The 18,613-nt window shown below is 37.5% G+C and overlaps 1 protein-coding gene across 6 annotated transcripts in view; it reads right to left on the minus strand.

The window, feature by feature from the left end:
• The window catches only part of FAM114A2 (family with sequence similarity 114 member A2), a 55,200-nt gene that overhangs the window by 33,186 nt on the left and 3,401 nt on the right, over nucleotides 1-18,613 (minus strand). For all 6 annotated transcript variants that reach the window (XM_054487869.2, XM_054487868.2, XM_063665294.1 and 3 more), the window contains 7 exons: nucleotides 17,815-18,038; nucleotides 17,350-17,449; nucleotides 16,861-16,953; nucleotides 12,548-12,639; nucleotides 11,203-11,337; nucleotides 10,231-10,389; nucleotides 9,442-9,565 (listed from right to left, as the gene is read on the minus strand). In XM_054487869.2, coding sequence (XP_054343844.1) covers nucleotides 9,442-9,565; nucleotides 10,231-10,389; nucleotides 11,203-11,337; nucleotides 12,548-12,639; nucleotides 16,861-16,953; nucleotides 17,350-17,449; nucleotides 17,815-18,024 — 913 coding nt within the window. In that variant the 5' untranslated portion in view covers nucleotides 18,025-18,038. The remainder of the gene's footprint in view (nucleotides 1-9,441; nucleotides 9,566-10,230; nucleotides 10,390-11,202; nucleotides 11,338-12,547; nucleotides 12,640-16,860; nucleotides 16,954-17,349; nucleotides 17,450-17,814; nucleotides 18,039-18,613) is intronic.

Consider the following 18,613-nt stretch of genomic DNA (forward strand, 5'->3'; position numbering starts at 1 on the left):
TCTGCAGTATTTGCTGTTCTGCAGCCTCCACTGGTGATACCCAGGCAAACAGGGTCTGGAGTGGACCTACAGCAAACTCCAACAGACCTGCAGCTGAGGGACCTGACTGTGAGAAGGAAAAATAACAAACAGAAAGGAATAACATCAACAAAAAGGACATCCACACCAAAACCCCATCTGTAGGTCACCATCATCAAAGACCAAAGGTAGATAAAACCACAAAGATGGGGAGAAACCAGAGCAGAAAAGCTGAAAATTCTAAAAACCGAATGCCCCTTCTCCTCCAAAGGATCACAGCTCCTCACCAGCAACAGAACAAAGCTGGACGGAGAATGATTTTGATGTGTTCACAGAAGTAGGCTTCAGAAAGTCGGCAATAACAAACTTCTCCGAGCTAAAGGAATATGTTTGAACCCATCGCAAGGAAGCTAAAAACATTGAAAAAAGATTAGATGAATGTCTAACTAGAATGAACAGTGTAGAGAAGACCTTAAATGACCTGATGGAGCTGAAAACTATGGCACGAGAACTATGTGACGAATGCACAAGCTTCAGTAGCTGATTCCATCAAGTGGAAGAAAGGGTATCAGTGATTGAAGATCAAATTAATGAAATGAAGTGAGAAGAGAAGTTTAGAGAAAAAAGAGTAAAAATGAACAAAGTCTCCAAGAAATATGGGACTATGTGAAAAGACAAAATCTATGTTCTACCTGAAAGAGATGGGGAGAACAGAACCAAGCTGGAAAACAATCTTCAGGATATTATCCAAGAGAACTTCCCCAACCTAGCAAGGCAGGCCAACATGCAAATTCAAGAAATACAGAGAACACCACAAAGATATCCTCAAGAAGAGCAACTCCAAGACACATAACTCCAAGATACATAACTGTCAGACTCACCAAGGTTGAAATGAAGGAAAAAATGTTAAGGGCAGCCAGAGAGAAAGGTCAGGTTACCCACAAAGGGAAGGCCATCAGACTAACAGCTGATCTCTTGGCAGAAACTCTACAAGCCAGAAGAGAATGGGGGCCAATATTCAACATTCTTAAAGAAAAGAATTTTCGACCAAGAATTTCATATCCAGCCAAACTAAGCTTCATAAGTGAAGGAGAAATAAGATACTTTACAGACAAGCAAATGCTGAGAGATTTTGTCACCACCAGGCCTGCCTTACAAGAGCTCCTGAAGGAAGCGCTAAACATGGAAAGAAACAACTGGTACCAGCCACTGCAAAAACATGCCAAATTGTAAAGACCATCAAGGCTAGGAAGAAACTGCATCAACTAATGGGCAAAATAACCAGCTAACATAATAATGACAGGATCAAATTCACACGTAAACAATATTAACCTTAAATGTAAAAGGGCTAAATGCTCCAATTAAAAGACACAGACTGGCAAATTGGATAAAGAGTCAAGACCCATCAGTGTGCTGTATTCAAGAGACCCATCTCACGTGCAAAGACATACATAGGCTCAAAATAAAGGGATGGAGGAAGATCTACCAAGCAAATAGAAAGCAAAAAAAGCAGGGGTTGCAATCCTAGTCTCCTATAAAACAGATTTTAAACCAACAAAGATCAAAAGAGACAAAGAAGGCCATTACATAATGGTAAAGGGATCAACTCACCAAGAAGAGCTAACTATCCTAAATATATATGCACCCGATACAGGACCACCCAGATTTATAAAGCAAGTCCTTAGAGACCTAAAAAGAGACTTAGACTCCCACACAATAATAATGGGAGACTTTAACACCCCACTGTCAATATCAGACAGATCAACAAGACACAAAGTTAACAAGGATATCCAGGACCTGAACTCAGCTCTGCACCAAGCAGACCTAATAGACATCTAGAGAACTCTCCACCCAAAATCAACAGAATATACACTCTTCTCAGCACCACATTGCACTTATTCCAAAATTGACCACATAGTTGGAAGCACTCCTCAGCAAATGTAAAAGAACAGAAATCACAACAACCTGTTTCTCAGACCACAGTGCAATCAAATTAGAACTCAGGATTAAGAAACTCACTAAAAACCGCACAACTACATGGAAACTGAACAACCTGCTCCTGAATGACCACTGGGTACATAACAAAATGAAGGCAGAAATAAAGATGTTCTTTGAAACCAATGAGAACAAAGACACAATGTACCAGAATCTCTGGGACATACTTAAAGCAGTGTGTAGAACAGGGAAATTTATAGCACTAAATGCCCACAAGAGAAAGCAGGAAAGATCTAAAATTGACACCCTAACATCAGAATTAAAAGAACTAGAGAAGCAACAGCAAACAAATTCAAAAGCTAGCAGAAGGCAAGAAATAACTAAGATCAGAGCAGAACTGAAGGAGATAGACACAAAAAACCCTTCAAAAAATCAATGAATCCAGGAGCTGATTTTTTGCAAAGATCAACAAAATTGATAGACCACTAGCAAGACTAATAAACAGAGAAGAATCAAATAGATGCAATAAAAAAATTATAAAGCGTGTATCACCACCAATCCCACAGAAATACAAACTACCATCAGAGAATACTATAAATGTGGGGAAAAGCAAGAGAGATCAGATTGTTAATATGTCTGTGTAGAAAGAAGTAGACATAAGAGACTCCATTTTGTTCTGTATTAAGAAAAATTCTTCTGCCTTGAGATGCTGTTAATCTGTGACCTTACCCCCAACCCCGTGCTCTCTGAAACATGTGCTGTGTCAAACTCAAGGTTAAATGGATTAAGAGTTGTGCAAGATGTGCTTTGTTAAACAAATGCTTGAAGGCAGCATGCTCCTTAAGAGTCATCACCACTCCCTAATCTCAAGTACCCAGGGACACAAAAACTGCGGAAGGCCACAGGGACCTCTGCCTAGGAAAGCCAGGTATTGTCCAAGGTTTCTCCCCATGTGACAGTCTGAAATATGGCCTCGTGGGAAGGAAAAGACCTGACCGTCCCCCAGCCCGACACCCGTAAAGGGTCTGTGCTGAGGAGGATTAGTATAAGAGGAAGGCATGCCTCTTGCAGTTGAGACAAGAGGAAGGCATCTGTCTCCTGCCCGTCCCTGGGCAATAGAATGTCTCAGTATAAAACCCGATTGTACGTTCCATCTACTGAGATAGGGAAAAACCGCCTTAGGGCTGGAGGTGAGACAGGCGGGCAGCAATACTGCTTAACAAAGCATTGAGATGTTTATGTCTATGCATATCTAAAGCACAGCACTTGATTCTTTACCTTGTCTATGATGCAAAGACCTTTGTTCACGTGTTTGTCTGCTGACCCTCTCCCCACTATTGTCTTGTGACCATGACACATCCCCCTCTCTGAAAAACACCGACAAATAATCAATAAATACTAAGGGAACTCAGAAGCCAGTGGGATCCTCCATATGCTGAACGCTGGTCCCCTGGGTCCCCTTATTTCTTCCTCTATACTTTGTCTCTGTGTCTTTTTCTTTTCCAAGTCTCTCGTTCCACCCAACGAGAAACACCCACAGGTGTGAAGGGGCGACCCACCCCCTTCAATAAACACCTCTACGCAAATAAACTAGAAAATCAAGAAGAAATGGATACATTTCTGGACACATACGCCCTCCCAAGACTAAACCAGGAAGAAGTTGAATCGCTGAATAGAGCAGTAACAGCCTCTGAAATTGAGGCAATAATTAATAGCCTACCAACCAAAAAAAGTCCAGGACCAGATGGATTCACAGCCAAATTCTAGCAGAGGTACAAAGACGAGCTGGTACCATTCCTTCTAAAACTATTCCAATCAATAAAAAAAGAGGGGATCCTCCCTAACTCATTTTATGAGGCCAGCATCATCCTGATACCAAAGCCTGGCAGAGACACAACAAAAAAAAGAGAATTTTAGACCAATATCCCTGATGAACATCGATGCAAAAATCCTCAATAAAATACTGGCAAACCAAATCCAGCAGCACATCAAAAAGCTTATCCACCAAGATCAAGTCGGCTTTATCCCTGGGATACAAAGCTGGTTCAACATACGCAAATCAATAAATGTAATCCATCACATAAACAGAACCAACGACAAAAACCACATGATTATCTCAACAGATGCAGAAAAGGCCTTTGACAAAAATCAACAGCCCTTCATGCTAAAAACTCTCAATAAACTAGGTATTGATGGAACGTATCACAAAATAATAAGAGCTATTTATGACAAACCCACAGCCAGAATCATACTGAATAGGCAAAAACTGGAAGCATTGCCTTTGAAAACTGGCACAAGACAGGGATGCCCTCTCTCACCACTCCTATTCAACATAGTGTTGGAAGTTCTGGCCAGGGCACTCAGGCAAGAGAAAGAAATAAAGGGTATTTGACTAGGAAAAGAGGAAGTCAAATTGTCCCTGTTTGCAGATGACATGATTGTATATTTAGAAAACCCCATCGTCTCAGCCCAAAATCTCCTTAAGCTGATAAGCAACTTCAGCAAAGTCTCAGGATACAAAATCAATGTTGAAAAATCACACGCATTCTTATATACCAATAGCAGACAAACAGAGAGCCAAATCATGAGTGAACTCCCATTCACAATTGCTTCAAAGAGAATAAAATACCTAAGAACCCAACTTACAAGGGATGAGAAGGACCTCTTCAAGGAGAACCACAAACCACTACTCAACGAAATAAAAGAGGACACAAACAAATGGAAGAGCATTCCATGCTCATAGAGAGGTAGAATCAATATTGTGAAAATGGCCATACTGCCCAAAGTAATTTACAGATTCGACGCCATCCCCATCAAGCTACCAATGACTTTCTTCACAGAATTGGAAAAAACTACTTTAAAGTTCATATGGAACCAAAAAAGAGCCCACATTGCCAAGATAATCCTCAGCAAAAAGAACACAGCTGGAGGCATCACACTACCTGACTTCAAACTATACTACAAAGCCACAGTAACCAAAACAGCATGGTACTGGTACCAAAAGGGAAATATAGACCAATGGAACAGAACAGAGGCCTCAGAAATAATATCACACATCTACAACCATCTGATCTTTGACAAACTGACAAAAACAAGAAATGGGGAAAGGATTCCCTATTTAATAAATGGTGCTGGGAAAACTGGCTAGCCATATGGAGAAAGCTGAAACTGGATCCCTTCCTTACACCTTATACAAAAATTAATTCAAGATGCATTAGACTTAAATATTAGACCCAAACCCATAAAAACCCTAGAAGAAAACCTAGGCAATACCATTCAGGACATAGGCATGGGCAAGGACTTCATGACTAAAACACCAAAAGCAATAGCAACAAAAGCCAAAACAGACAAATGGGATCTAATTAAACTCAAGAGCTTCTGCACAGCAAAAGAAACCACCATCAGAGTGAACAGGCAACCTACAGAATGGGAGAAAATGTTTGCAACCTACCCATCTGACAAAGGGCTAATATCCAGAATTTACAATGAACTCAAACAAATTTACAAGAAAAAATCAAACAACCCCATCAAAAAGTGGGCAAAGGATATGAACAGACACTTCTCAAAAGAAGACATTTATGCAGCCAATAGACACATGAAAAAATGCTCATCATCACTGGTCATCAGAGAAATGCAAATCAAAACCACAATGAGATACCATCTTACACCAGTTAGAATGGCAATCATTAAAAAGTCAGGAAACAACAGGTGCTGGAGAGGATGTGAAGAAATAGGAATGCTTTTACAATGTTGGTGGGAGTGAGTGTAAACTAGTTCAACCATTGTGGAAGACAGTGTGGTGATTCCTCAGGGATCTAGAACTACAAATACCATTTGACCCAGTGACCCCATTACTGGATATATACCCAAAGGATTATAAATCATGCTGCTATAAGGACACATGCACACGTATGTTTATTGCAGCACTATTCACAATAGCAAAGACTTGGAACCAACCCAAATGTCCATCAATGATAGACTGGATTAAGAAAATGTGGCACATATACACCATGGAATACTATGCAGCCATAAAAAAGGATGAGTTCACGTCCTTTGTAGCGACATGGATGAAGCTGGAAACCATCATTCTGAGCAAACTATCGCAAGGACAGAAAACCAAACACCACTTGTTCTCACCCATAGGTGAGAACTGAACAATGAGAACACTTGGACACAGGGCGGGGAACATCACACACCAGGGCCTGTCGTGGGGTTGGGGGGTGGGGGAGGGATAGCACTGGGAGAAGTGCCTAATGTAAATGACAAGTTGATAGGTGCAGCAAACCAACACGGCACATGTATACATACGTAACAGGCCTGCACGTTGTGCACATGTACCCTAAAACTTAAAGTATACTAATAAATAAAAAAAAGAAAAAAGAAAAGAAAAAGATACTTGCACATGCATGTTTATAGCAGCACAATTCAAACTTGCAAAAATGTGGAACCAACTCAAATGCCCATCAATCAACGAGTAAATAAAGAAACTGTGGTATATATATATATATGATGGAATACTACTCAGCCATAAAAAGAAATGAATTAACACATTCACAGCGACCTGGATGAGACTGGATGCTATTATTCTAAGTGAAGCAACTCAGGAATGGAAAACCAAACATCATATGTTCTCATTCATAAGTAGGAGCTAAGCTATGAGGATGCAAAGGCTTAAGAATGACACAATGGGCTTTAGGGACTCAGGGGGAAAGGATGGGAAGGGAGTGTGGTGTATACTGCTCAGGTGCACAAATTGGGTGCAGTGTATACTGCTCGGGTGATGGGTGCACCAAATTCTCACAAATCACCAGTAAAGAACTAACTCATGTAATCAAACACCACCTGTTCCCTGATAACCTATGGAAATAAAAAAATTTAAAAAAAAAACAAAAGACAAAGAGCACTGGTAAAGATAACTACGTAATTATAAATGATATACATGTATATTTCTTCTCCTTAACTGATTTAAAAAGAAAAAGAAAAAAAAGTCCCTGTTTGTAGAGAATCCACACAGTTAACTTTATGTTTCCTGTCACAAGAAAGACTCTAAGACACTCACTCGGCGCTCTTTGCTTTTAATAGATATCTCAAATAAAATTAGTTACCTGGTTTCTCACCCACAGATTAGAAATAGAAAACCAAATGAGATTCAGGGGATATCAGAAGCCAGCTAACAGTGAAGCAAAAGATGAACAGATAAATGAACAGAAAGAAATAAAGATGTACAATTCTAAAAAGCATCAGAGACATTTCTAAAAAGCATTGCAGTTTAGGTCATTTAATCTGGTAATTCTCAAACTTGTTCATCTCAGGACCTTGTAGTTCTTGTAAAACTTGCTGAGAATATTAAAGAGCTTTTTTAGTGTAAGTTTTATACATATACATATAAAAAGTTTTAAGTATTTATATAAAGCTAAAACAAAGTGTTTATTAATTCATTCAAAACAGTAAACCCACACTACTTATTAACATAAACATACTTTTTATTTTAAAAAACTGTATTTTTCAAAAAAGAAAAAGTTTAGTGAGAACAGTGCCATCAGGGTTGAATCTCTTTAATATCTAGTTTAACAGATGATAGCTAAATTCTCTTATCTACTTTTATATTCAGTCTGTTATGTTGCTTTAAGTATATGAAGAAAATCCAACTTTACAAAGATACATAGTTGGAAAGGGAAGAAGTATTTTAATAGCCTTTTCAGATCATTATTAATATTCTTTAATACCACATTAAAACTCAACAAGTGGTCGTTTCTTAAAAATTAGTTGCAATGAACTATATTGCAATGTACCTGAAACCATATCATAAAATTTTGTACACGAAATTAAAATCCATTAGGTCTTTTACCCATGGTGATTTGACATTTAGAAAATATTGGTTCTCTGAGTTATGCAGATTTTCCAAATGCTGACACATTTCCTTGTTAAAATATCAAAAAGTGTTATTTTAACAAATATGATCACCATCAATTTCATCAGAAGAGTCTATAAGCACTGGGAAGCTGTCAAGCTCACCACAGCCGCAAATATGTTTTACAAAGTTTCAACCTTCACTTAAATTTTTATCATGACTCACAAATAAATTAGTTGCTTTCCTTGAAGAAAAGGTTCACTTCATTCATTTTCAGGAAAATGTGTACCAATTGTCCTATTCTGAATAGTCTCTGTGACTGTTATCCTTTCAAGTAAAAATGGTATTCCATGAAAAAAGCACGTAGTTCAGCTCACAACTCAAATAATGTAAGTGCTTTTCCTGAGACAACCATCATACTTCAGTAGGCATCACACAGAATATTTGTAAGATGCATACTTAAAGGTGAAGATTTAATAAAATTAATAATTTTTACTGCTTCATCAAGGACAAGATTAAATAAAACTGGCACTTTTTTTTTTAACTGCCAATGCATGGCAATGAAAATGCAATGACACTAGTAGAGTTTGCTAACATCTTGATCCATGTTATGGCACCAGCAATTTTATGCATCATTGTTATTCACCATCAGCACAAATGCCAAAGCAGAAAAAAAAATCATTATAATTTTTAAAAAATTCCTAAGTAGACAACATCTTACTATTATGATGCAGAGTTCTGACTCATAGACTCCCTGAAAGGGTTTTGGGAATTCAAGGGTCTACTGACCACACTTCGTTCATCATTGATTTAACCTACTACATGGGTGATTGGCCCTATGTCTTAATGAAACCTGACAGAATTTTTCCATTCACTTTTAATGTTTAGAACTGATTATTTCATCGAGAAAAGGCAAAACTGTATTCATCAGATTCCACTTTTTTTAAAAAAAGGTCAGTTAGTGTATATCTTAGAAATATTTCCAGCTAAAATGTTAATAAAACAACCCTTAGAACTTAATATTCAGTTGCCTGGCAATTATACTTTATGTCAGCCATCTCATTTCCTGACCCATCTCATTCCCTGATAATTTTGCAAATATACATAATATCTACATTTACATTTTCTGAGAAATGCAGATATTAAAATATGGTATAAGAGTTTTCAAAATAAAAAAAGACAAACTATCACCCACATTTTAGATAACTGCCATCCTGCATGCTTCAATTCAAGACAGAATCAGGGGTTACAAGAGTCAGAGAGGCAGAGTTAAAGTACCTAGGAATATAAAAGCTCGTATGAATGACCAGTCAAACTGAGGCAAGAATCTGACAAGAACAGCTTTCTAACTGCAAAAATAGGCAAAGATGTGAGTTGCAAGATTAGACCTTGAGAAGCCACAAAGAGTTTGGTTGGAAGGAGGTAGGGAGACATGGGCATAAGGCCAACTGCCCCCATCAATGCCTAGTCAGGTGCAAGGCTGCAGAGAATTTTACACAGAGAATTTGCATAAAAAATTTCACTGAAAAAGTAAAATCAAGCCAGTGTAATAAGAGTAAATAATTTATTTCAAGGGCAATGCATTGCATACAAACACACTGCATCCTCTCCACTCAGATACTAAATTTTCATATTACCTTTTTTCTCTTCTTCCTCTTCTTCACAAAATTCTGCTAGAGAAAATGCTTCTTTGAGTTGCTCTAATTCAACTTTTAGAGTCTCTAATTCTTCTCCACTCAGAGAATTAAGGATAGATTTCACCTGAATGGATACAAGAATAAAATGTTGTAGGAGTATGAAAGAAAAGAAAAACATTCACAAATAGGGAAGAGACTATAAAAAGATAATATTGAAGTCAAAATTATGAGCTCATCAGCCAGCAAAAGTTATTCCTTAAGAACCTTAACACAAGAGGCTGGTTATGACAGAAAGGTAGGGAGACTCTGTACTTCTAAAAGTAATACCAACCAGAAATTCCTGGAAATTATCAGTGTTTAACAACAGCTTAGAAATCACAGAAAAATGAGATAATCTTAAATCAATTAAAAGCTAACAGGTAACTGTACACAAATTGGCAGCTCAAGTCAACAGGTTTCTTGGCAGCCTAGGCCAAAGAAACTAAAAAAAAAAAAAAAAAAAAAAAAGACCAAAACGAAGGAAAAATAACACATGTCCTATTAAGACCTCTTTGTTAATCTGTCTTTTTTGTTTAAATTTAAAGAAATAATACTTGACTAATTCTACTTTTAGCAATTAGTTCAATCAAACATTAGTTTTTAAATTTATTTTGTGGCAGTATTTCCAAGGCATCTCAAGCCTCTAACAAAAAATACATTTCATCTTCCAAATGTACAAAGAGAAAAGAAACTATGCAGCATTCTTTTACTTGAAGACTTTTTCCAGTTGAGATTTTGGCTTGGAATTACCTTTATTTCACTTTCTCGGGAAAGCATCTCCAGAGCTTCTAGATGTGAAAGGCCTTGAAATTCATCAAAGAGTAGCCCATAATGAGTTTTCTTGTCTGTCTCCATGGTAACCTCATTGGAGGTCCGTATCTCTTCTTTCTCCTTTGCCTCTCGTAAAACCTAAAAAGAGATGGAGGCATTACCCTGTAGCAAACAATGAGAGCTCAAGGGTGAGTTCTGAGAATTGAAGGAAGCAAAGCTTAGACAGGTTACAGTACAGAGGACTGTCCTTTCATTCTTGGCACTGCAATTCAAATCTGGTAGGCTCAGGAGCTGCAGAAAGAAAAATGATCACACATAATTTGAGACGAGTTTCACTCTGTCACCCAGGCTGGAGTGCAGTGACACGATATCTGCTCACTGCAACCTCTGCCTCTCGGGTTTAAGCTATTCTCGTGTTTCAGCCTCCCAAGTAGCTGGGATTATAGGCATACACCACCACATCCAGCTAATTTTTGTATTTTTAGAAGAGACGGGGTTTCATCATGTTGGTCAGGTTGATCTTGAACTCCTGACCTCAACTGATTCACCTGCCTCGGCCTCCCAAAGTGCTGGGATTACAGCCGTGAGCCACCGTGCCTGGCCACATAATTTGATCCTAGACAGCGCAAATCATACCCAAGGAACCAGGTGTTTCTCTGAAAGTGATTTAAATATTAAAACAAACAAACAAACAAAAAACCCTGACAGGATTTAGCATTTTGCACTGCACTGATGGGAGGCTCCTGCAGAAAGGAAAGAGGAGGAAAAAAGAGCTGGGTATTTTTGTTAGCAGTAGATCTCTCACCGATCCCTGATCCCTCAAAAAAAACGCCTGAATAAACATTATTGAAAATTCTTGAAAAGAAAACACTAACAAGGTTCCAAGTAAACAAAGGCAAAAATACAGATCAAAACAGAAACAGGAAATAAACAGGTAAGGATAATCAGTACCTGAGATAGTGTAGCATTTCGGTTCATCAGACCCTTGGTTCTTTTAAATCCAGGATCCCCTTCTGCTATCACATCCATTGTCTTTTTTCCAATGAATTCTAAGGCATCCAAACCCCCACTTATAACACTCTTTCCCTAGAAAATACATGCAACCTCATTACAACAATATTGAGAAAACATATTTTTATGCATTTTTATTATGTATTTATTAAATAAAAATAGTGGCTAACAATACCAAGCATTGGCAAGAATGTAAGGCAAATGAAACAATCACACACTGCTTGTGGGAATGTAAATAGGTATAACCACGTTAGAAAACTGTTTGTCAATATCTACTACAGCTGCATGACCCAGCAATTCCACTCGTGGTTACATCCTAACAGAAATAAGTACTGAGGTTCATCAGAAGACATGCACAAAAATGTTCATAACAGCTCTGTTTGTAATAGCTACAAACTGAAAACTACCCTAATGCTCACCAACTGTGGAATGAATAAATAAAACGTGACAAAGCTTCACAATGAAATACAACAAAGAAAATCAAATCTAACACACAAACTGCAGCATAGGTAAATTATACAAATATAATGTTGTATGAAAGAAGTTAGATACTATATATGATTTCACTTATGTAAAGCTGAAATGCAGGCAAAATTAACCTATGATGGTGGAAGTCAGGATTATGGTTGTCTTGGTGCAGGAGAGGGGGAGAGCAGAAGACACAGAAAACTGGGAGAGAACACAAGATGGTGGGGAGATCTGATGTACGGTAATACCATTTCTTACTCTGGGTGTTTCACACTGAAAATTCAAACAACACTTATTGTTTCATTCTTCTGTATGTATATTTCAATAAAAAGTTAAAATTTTAAAAAAAACTAGCTATCTATCCTCATGTAGCAAAGATATTTAGCTTCCTAGATAATCCTCTTACAAATATTTTTAATCATATATAGTTTCACAAATATCTGTCATAAAGATCACATTTCCCCTTTGCCTAAAAGATGCAACTAGGAGAAAAATATTTTTGTAAAGTAGACATTTTTTAGGGCCACCAAATTAAGAATTCCTAATCCATAAAATAATATGTACATTGCCTCTCTGTAACTCCTACTCCCTTATTTATTGCTACTCCTTTATTTCCTACTTTCTTCCTTATTGCTTTAATGAAAGTTTTCAAGTAGCATTCACTCCACCCATAAGACCAAAGTGACTGATCTTCAGTGGCTTGGACTCCTTTAAAAGTAATCAGTCCACATGGCTGTTCAAAGAAAAGAGAGAGAAAGATATGCAAACCCATTCTAATAATGGAAAAGAACAGGCCACCTTGCACTTTTTTACTTACTGTGCTCTGAACAGCAGTAGAGATGGTCGAGAATACACCAAATGCCCCAGCCACTGGGGAGGAGTTTTCATTCTCTTTGGCATTTGTCTCTCCTACAAGAGAGAGGGGATGTGTAAACATGAAGGGAAGGTCCCTTAACTCTTATGCTTTATTAGCATCTATGCGAATTTTTTAAAACTAAATCCTGCTTACTACACACTAGGCCTTAGCCCTTTTTATCATTTTAAACTATTTGCTTATTTTAAAATGAAAGTTAAGATAGGCAGTTTTCATTTTCATTTCAAAAAAAAATCCAGTTTTGTAAACAAACTGCTAATATATACAACAGCCTATATGTTGTATGATTCCAATTATATAATCTTCTGGACAAGGTCAAACTATAAGGTCAGAAAACAGATCAGTAATTGCTAAGAACTGACAATAAGGAGAACAGAGTGACTACAAAAGGACATGAGAGAACCTTTTTGGGGTAATAAAAATATTCTTATGTCTCAATTATCAATACAGATATAGGAAACATTCTATATATCTGTATTGATCATTCTATATAGAATGTTTCCTATATCTGTATAATCACAGTGTACTATGATTACACAGTATAAACAGAAGTATATATATTAGTCAAAACATATAAAACTGTACACCTAAAAAGAATAAATTTTACTGTGTGTAAATTATAATTTGATAAACCTGATTTTTAAAAATCCAGTCTATTTTAAATTTTATCCTAGAAAATTATGATTAGTAGAAATCAAACAGACATATATTACAAAGACGGGTATGTTTCAAAAAAAAAATCTATTAACTTAAAAATTTCACATAGGAAAACAACCATTATACCAAATAATTTCAGTATTATCAAATACTCTATTATAGAGAGGACTTCCACTTCTAGCAATGATGGATTAACTGGTATTAGATATGCCCTCCTGCCACAACAACTGAAAAACTGGACAATATATAAGAAGCAACTGTCTTCAGACATAGGACAATAGGCAGTACAAGACTTTGGTTCACACAAGAAGAAAAACAAAGTAAACCTTACAATTGGCTTGGCTTTCTGTATAGAGGAGCTTTCCAGGCCATGACAGAGGGAGGAGAAACCCAAGTAGGGCATGGCAATCAGTTTGAGTGGAAGAAACGGAGACTGGAATCTGGGAATGCTGAAGCAATCGGAATTTGCAGGTCAGAAAACCACAGAGGAGGAACTACATAGCTAAAGAGTTCTAAGAATCCACATAGGCATGCCCTAAGACATCTTTAGGTGTTTTTGCTTAAATACTGCACTGCTGAGGCACTGGGAGCCTCCACAAGTCTGTACAAAAAACTACCACGGAGCTCTAAGCTAAGCAATCCCCAGAGCTCATGCTAGGCTGAGAGACATTTGACCTCCAACCACCAAAGCAGAGACTTTATATTAAACACCTGGGAATTAAGATGGAGACTTCAGAAGAGTCAAGCCTTAACAGTAGAGATAAACAGTACTTAGTTAGAGTAAAGGCCACTATAGACTCACCCTAAACAAGCTTTACAAAAAGCCTTGGCCAGACACGGCGGCTTACGCCTGTAATCCCAACACTTTGGGAGGCCGAGGCAAGAGGATCACTTGAGGTCAGGAGTTTGAGACCAGCCTGGCCAACACGGCAAAACCTCACCTCTACTAAAAATACAAAAATTAGCCAGGCATGGTGGCGCATGCTTGCAATCCCAGCTACTTGGGAGGCTGAGGCAGGAGAAGAACTTGAACCCAGGAGGCAGAGGTTGCAGTGAGATGAGATCGCACCACTGCACTTCAGCCTGGGCGACAGAGTGAGACTCCATCTCAAAAAAAAAAAAAAAAAAAAAAAAAAAAAGCCTTAAAGCATCAATTTAAGTTGCAAATACCTTAACTGCCCGCCGACAAAAGGAAAGCAGAAGATAGCACCCTTTAAAGGAAGACAAGAAAATCCCTAATAGATGATCAATGATTTCCATCAGTGGCCTATGCTCATCTCAAAATTCTGAAAACATATATGTTGACTACAAGACACATCCTTGGCAGAGGAATTAACCTCCTTCCTCAGGAACTTTAGTAGAAGCGGTTTAGTATCAAAAGGCAGTCCATTGTAATTTTGGAAAGTTCTCCCTGTTAAACTCTTTATTAAACTAAAACTTAACTCTATATAACTTCCACTGAGTGGTACTACTTACTAGTTCTCTCCCCATAAACCATGAATAATAAACCTAATCCTCTTCTCCATGCTAGTCTTCAGAAAAAGACCAGGATATTCTCCCAATCTCCCTTCTCCAGATTACCAGATTCAATATCTCTTATAAGACTTTCTCTTATAAGACTTTAATTCTAAACATTTCACTATTGTGAAAGAAAATAAAATTCAGGACCCCAAATTTACTAAGCCAAAGGGAACAGTTAAGCTGAAAGCTAAGTTACATAAAAACTGCCTTTCCTTTTGTTCCTAAGCAGAAAGGCCAGACAGAAGGCCAGATGTTTCCACAGGTAGCTACTCTACGTTTACTCTATCTCATGTAAACTGCCAATTTACTGAGCATAAGACAAATACATAATTGACTCTACCTCTGCTCTTTCCTTTTACACGTAAAACGTGGATTCAATGAACACTGATCAAAGATTCAAAAGAAGGCAACCACTTGCCCCTGTTATCTACCCTCCCCTTTCTTTTCTTCCTCTTTCCCCTACAGCCCACTCTTCCTACTTTAAATATTGAAGTCACCATACCCTCTTCAAAAAAAGTATGGAAGGTAGATTGTTTCTGTGGTTTGTGTTCCTTTTTCCCAGGTGCATCCTCAAACTTAGCAAAATAAACCTCTAACTTGATTGAGACCTGTCTCAGGTACTTTTTGACTTACACTATCTAGCTCACTCTTTTCTGGATTCACCCAGTTTTTCAAAGCCCTTCTTAAAACATGGCCCTCTATGGTAGATATCTTTCAGTGTCATGAAGATGCTGCTGTTAACATATTCAAAGCCATTTCTAACCCCCTTTTTCCTTGGCTGCTAAACCCATATCCTGATCTTGAGGTTTCTGATAATGCCCAAAACTCACTCTCTCAGCATCTCTTGCTGCTACATCAAGAACATGAGATCCTGTTCTAGGAAATGGCACTGGAGAAGAAACATGCTTGGGACTGCTGGAAAACATTTCCCCTCTTTAAAGAAAGAGGGATGCATGAGGAGAAATGATACTTCCCATCTACTTCATTCCTGACTTTGAGCATGGTTATTTTAGAACACCATACTTGGAGTTGCAGTATTATTGGGCAACCATAAAGAAACTATAAAGAAATCAACAAAGAATACTGTAGAGAAGCCAGCCCCGAACCTTGACATCATTGAGCCACTAAACTAACTCTGGAACAGCCTACTTCTAGAGTCCTTAAGTAAGAAAAATACATTGACTTTCATTCACACATGCTGTTACTTGCAGCTAAAATAGTTTAACTGATGCAGGCATCACTAAGAACAGTGCCTCCAATTCACATACATAGTCCTTTGCAGCCATGTTTATACATGTGACTTGTCTCCTGGCCATAAGTGATCCATGGACATACGACCCAAGTTTAGACTGATTCTTTTACCTAGGAATTCAGAAGTGGAAATAACTGATGCCAGGATTCAATATAAAGTTGGAGCTAAGGAAAATAAGCAGCGCAAGTCAGTCTGCTTCAAGAAAAAAACTGAGACAGATCAGCAAAAAGAAACAAGAGTGAGAGACAATAAAGCCCATGAGAGATGAAGAATGCAAACCAGGCCTTGAAAAGATTCCTATTTTCTGGTCCCAGGCCCTCTCGATTTCTGGTTATAATTCTAGCCTTCACAGTTTGAGAGTAGGTTTCTGTCCGATCAAGGCCAGACTCTAGAATTAAACGTAGTCTTCATAAAAATCTGAACACAAAAAGAATATACCCCCAAAACAATACATTAAAATATTTTTCTCGTGTCACAACAGACTGATTCAGCTAACTCTTATTAGTCTCTTATTCAATTATGCCAAGCAAAATGCTAAGCAATTTTTATGTTGTATATTCGTGGCCTTATTTGTTAAATGTTTATAACAGTCACTTGAGATATAAAATATCATTCTATTTCAGATGTGGAAAGTGAAGTAAAGGGACACATAAGCGGTTAAAGGACATAGATGTCTAACTGGGAGCTAAAGATTCTAAATCCTCTTTCTCACTACAGTCCCATGATGCCCTGAGTATCAGATGTCCAATAAATACCTACTGAAAAATTAGTTCCACTGTTCCATTTCAATTCATAATTCTAGGTCTTTATGTTTCCATATACTGACCTGCTACATACTTGACTTCAGTTGAAATTTCACTGGGACTAGGGATTCCAAGGGAAGTCTCTGCCTTCTCGATGACATTCGAAATACCTTGTCCTAATGAGAAAAATAACTTTTTTGCTATTTGTCACCAAAACTGAAGAAACAAACCAAAAATCAAACTTGAAGATTTTTAAAATCATTTAGGACCACAAGACATGTTATTTTGACAATACACAACTAATCTTGGCACTATTTCCTTAAAAAAAATTGATTCATCATCACCAAAGAATAAGTTCACAGTAATAATTCCTAGACTTCAATATTCTAATGAGGAAATGCTACAAACTCTAGTGGCAGTATATATCAGCCCATCATTACTAATGCATCCTCAAATTATAAAGCCTTTGAGTAAACATGGAAGGAAGAAGAATTTTAACCAAGTCATATGCAATGCAGATCTGTATAAAATATATACACACACAAAAATAACTAAATGACTGATGATCTTACCTACTGTGGCTACTGTAGCCGAGGCTGAGGAGAGTATGGACTTGCCCCAGCTCCCCCAATAACCCCATCTGGTCTGGGGTACATCTTTGGAAACATTATCCTAATTTCCCAGTAGGCAGAAAAACAAAAGGCAAAGAAAAATGAAAAAATTAGAGGAAAATCAGAACGTACAGACAAGGTATCTAATTATTAACCAAAAGCAAGGGTGAACAAATACATATTATTTAGCTAAAGAAATGTATCGCTTGACAGCAGATATATGCTATCAGCATGCAAGTACCACATAGCAAAAGCAATTATTCATAAAGGCATTTATAGAACTGAAAAGACTGTATTTTAGGGTTGTAAAGAGAAAGAAATAAGAGCAATTGTAAATTGGTATTTATGCCAAATTTCTTTTAGCCCCAACATTTTTTAATCCTAATATTTTAATAGATACCCTACTTTGTCTGTGGTCTGTGATACCTGAATAGGGAGAACTTTTGAAGTCTCAAGGTCACCGGAAGGTTTGGTCTCTGGTCTTTTCCGAGTGGAAACTACAGGTTCTGATTTACTCTCTGGTTTGGCACCTTGGTCAACAGACTCAGAATTCTTGGCTGGCTCACAGTTTCCATCTTTAAGGATGGGGGCTGCTTCAGTTAGCAGTGGAGTCTCAATATCATCTTTATCTGACATGATCAGAACATCAGCTGGTAAAATAAAAGCCAAAAAAAAAAACATTTGTATAGGCTTCTTTGGTATAAAGTATTTGTTTAAACTTTTTAGTTTGAGATTATCATAGATTCACATACAAGTATAAGGAATAATACAGAGATCCCATACACCTTCATCCAGTTTCCCCCAATGGTAAAACTTACACAAATATAATATCACAACCAGGAAACTGATATCAATGCAATCCACTGATCTCATTCAGACTTTATCAGTTTTAAACGCACTCATTTGTATTTAGTTCTATAAAATTTTATCACATGTACAGCTTCGTGTGACTATCACCACAATCAAGATACAGAACAGTTCAATCATAAGGATCCCGTGTGCTATCCTTTTTTAGCCATAACCACTTCCCACACTCCTTCCAACCCAAAGCAATTACTGATCTCTCTGATGGACAGGTGTCCTCCATCTCTGTGATTCTGCAATTTTAAGATGTTATATAAATGAAATCATACAGCATGTTACCTATTCACATTGACTTTTTTCACTCAGTATAAGCCCCTCAAGATCCATTTAAGTTGTACCAATATTCCTTCCTTTTTATTTC

This window comes from Pongo pygmaeus, chromosome 4 (genome assembly GCF_028885625.2).
Source record: "Pongo pygmaeus isolate AG05252 chromosome 4, NHGRI_mPonPyg2-v2.0_pri, whole genome shotgun sequence".
Lineage (NCBI taxonomy): Eukaryota > Metazoa > Chordata > Mammalia > Primates > Hominidae > Pongo > Pongo pygmaeus.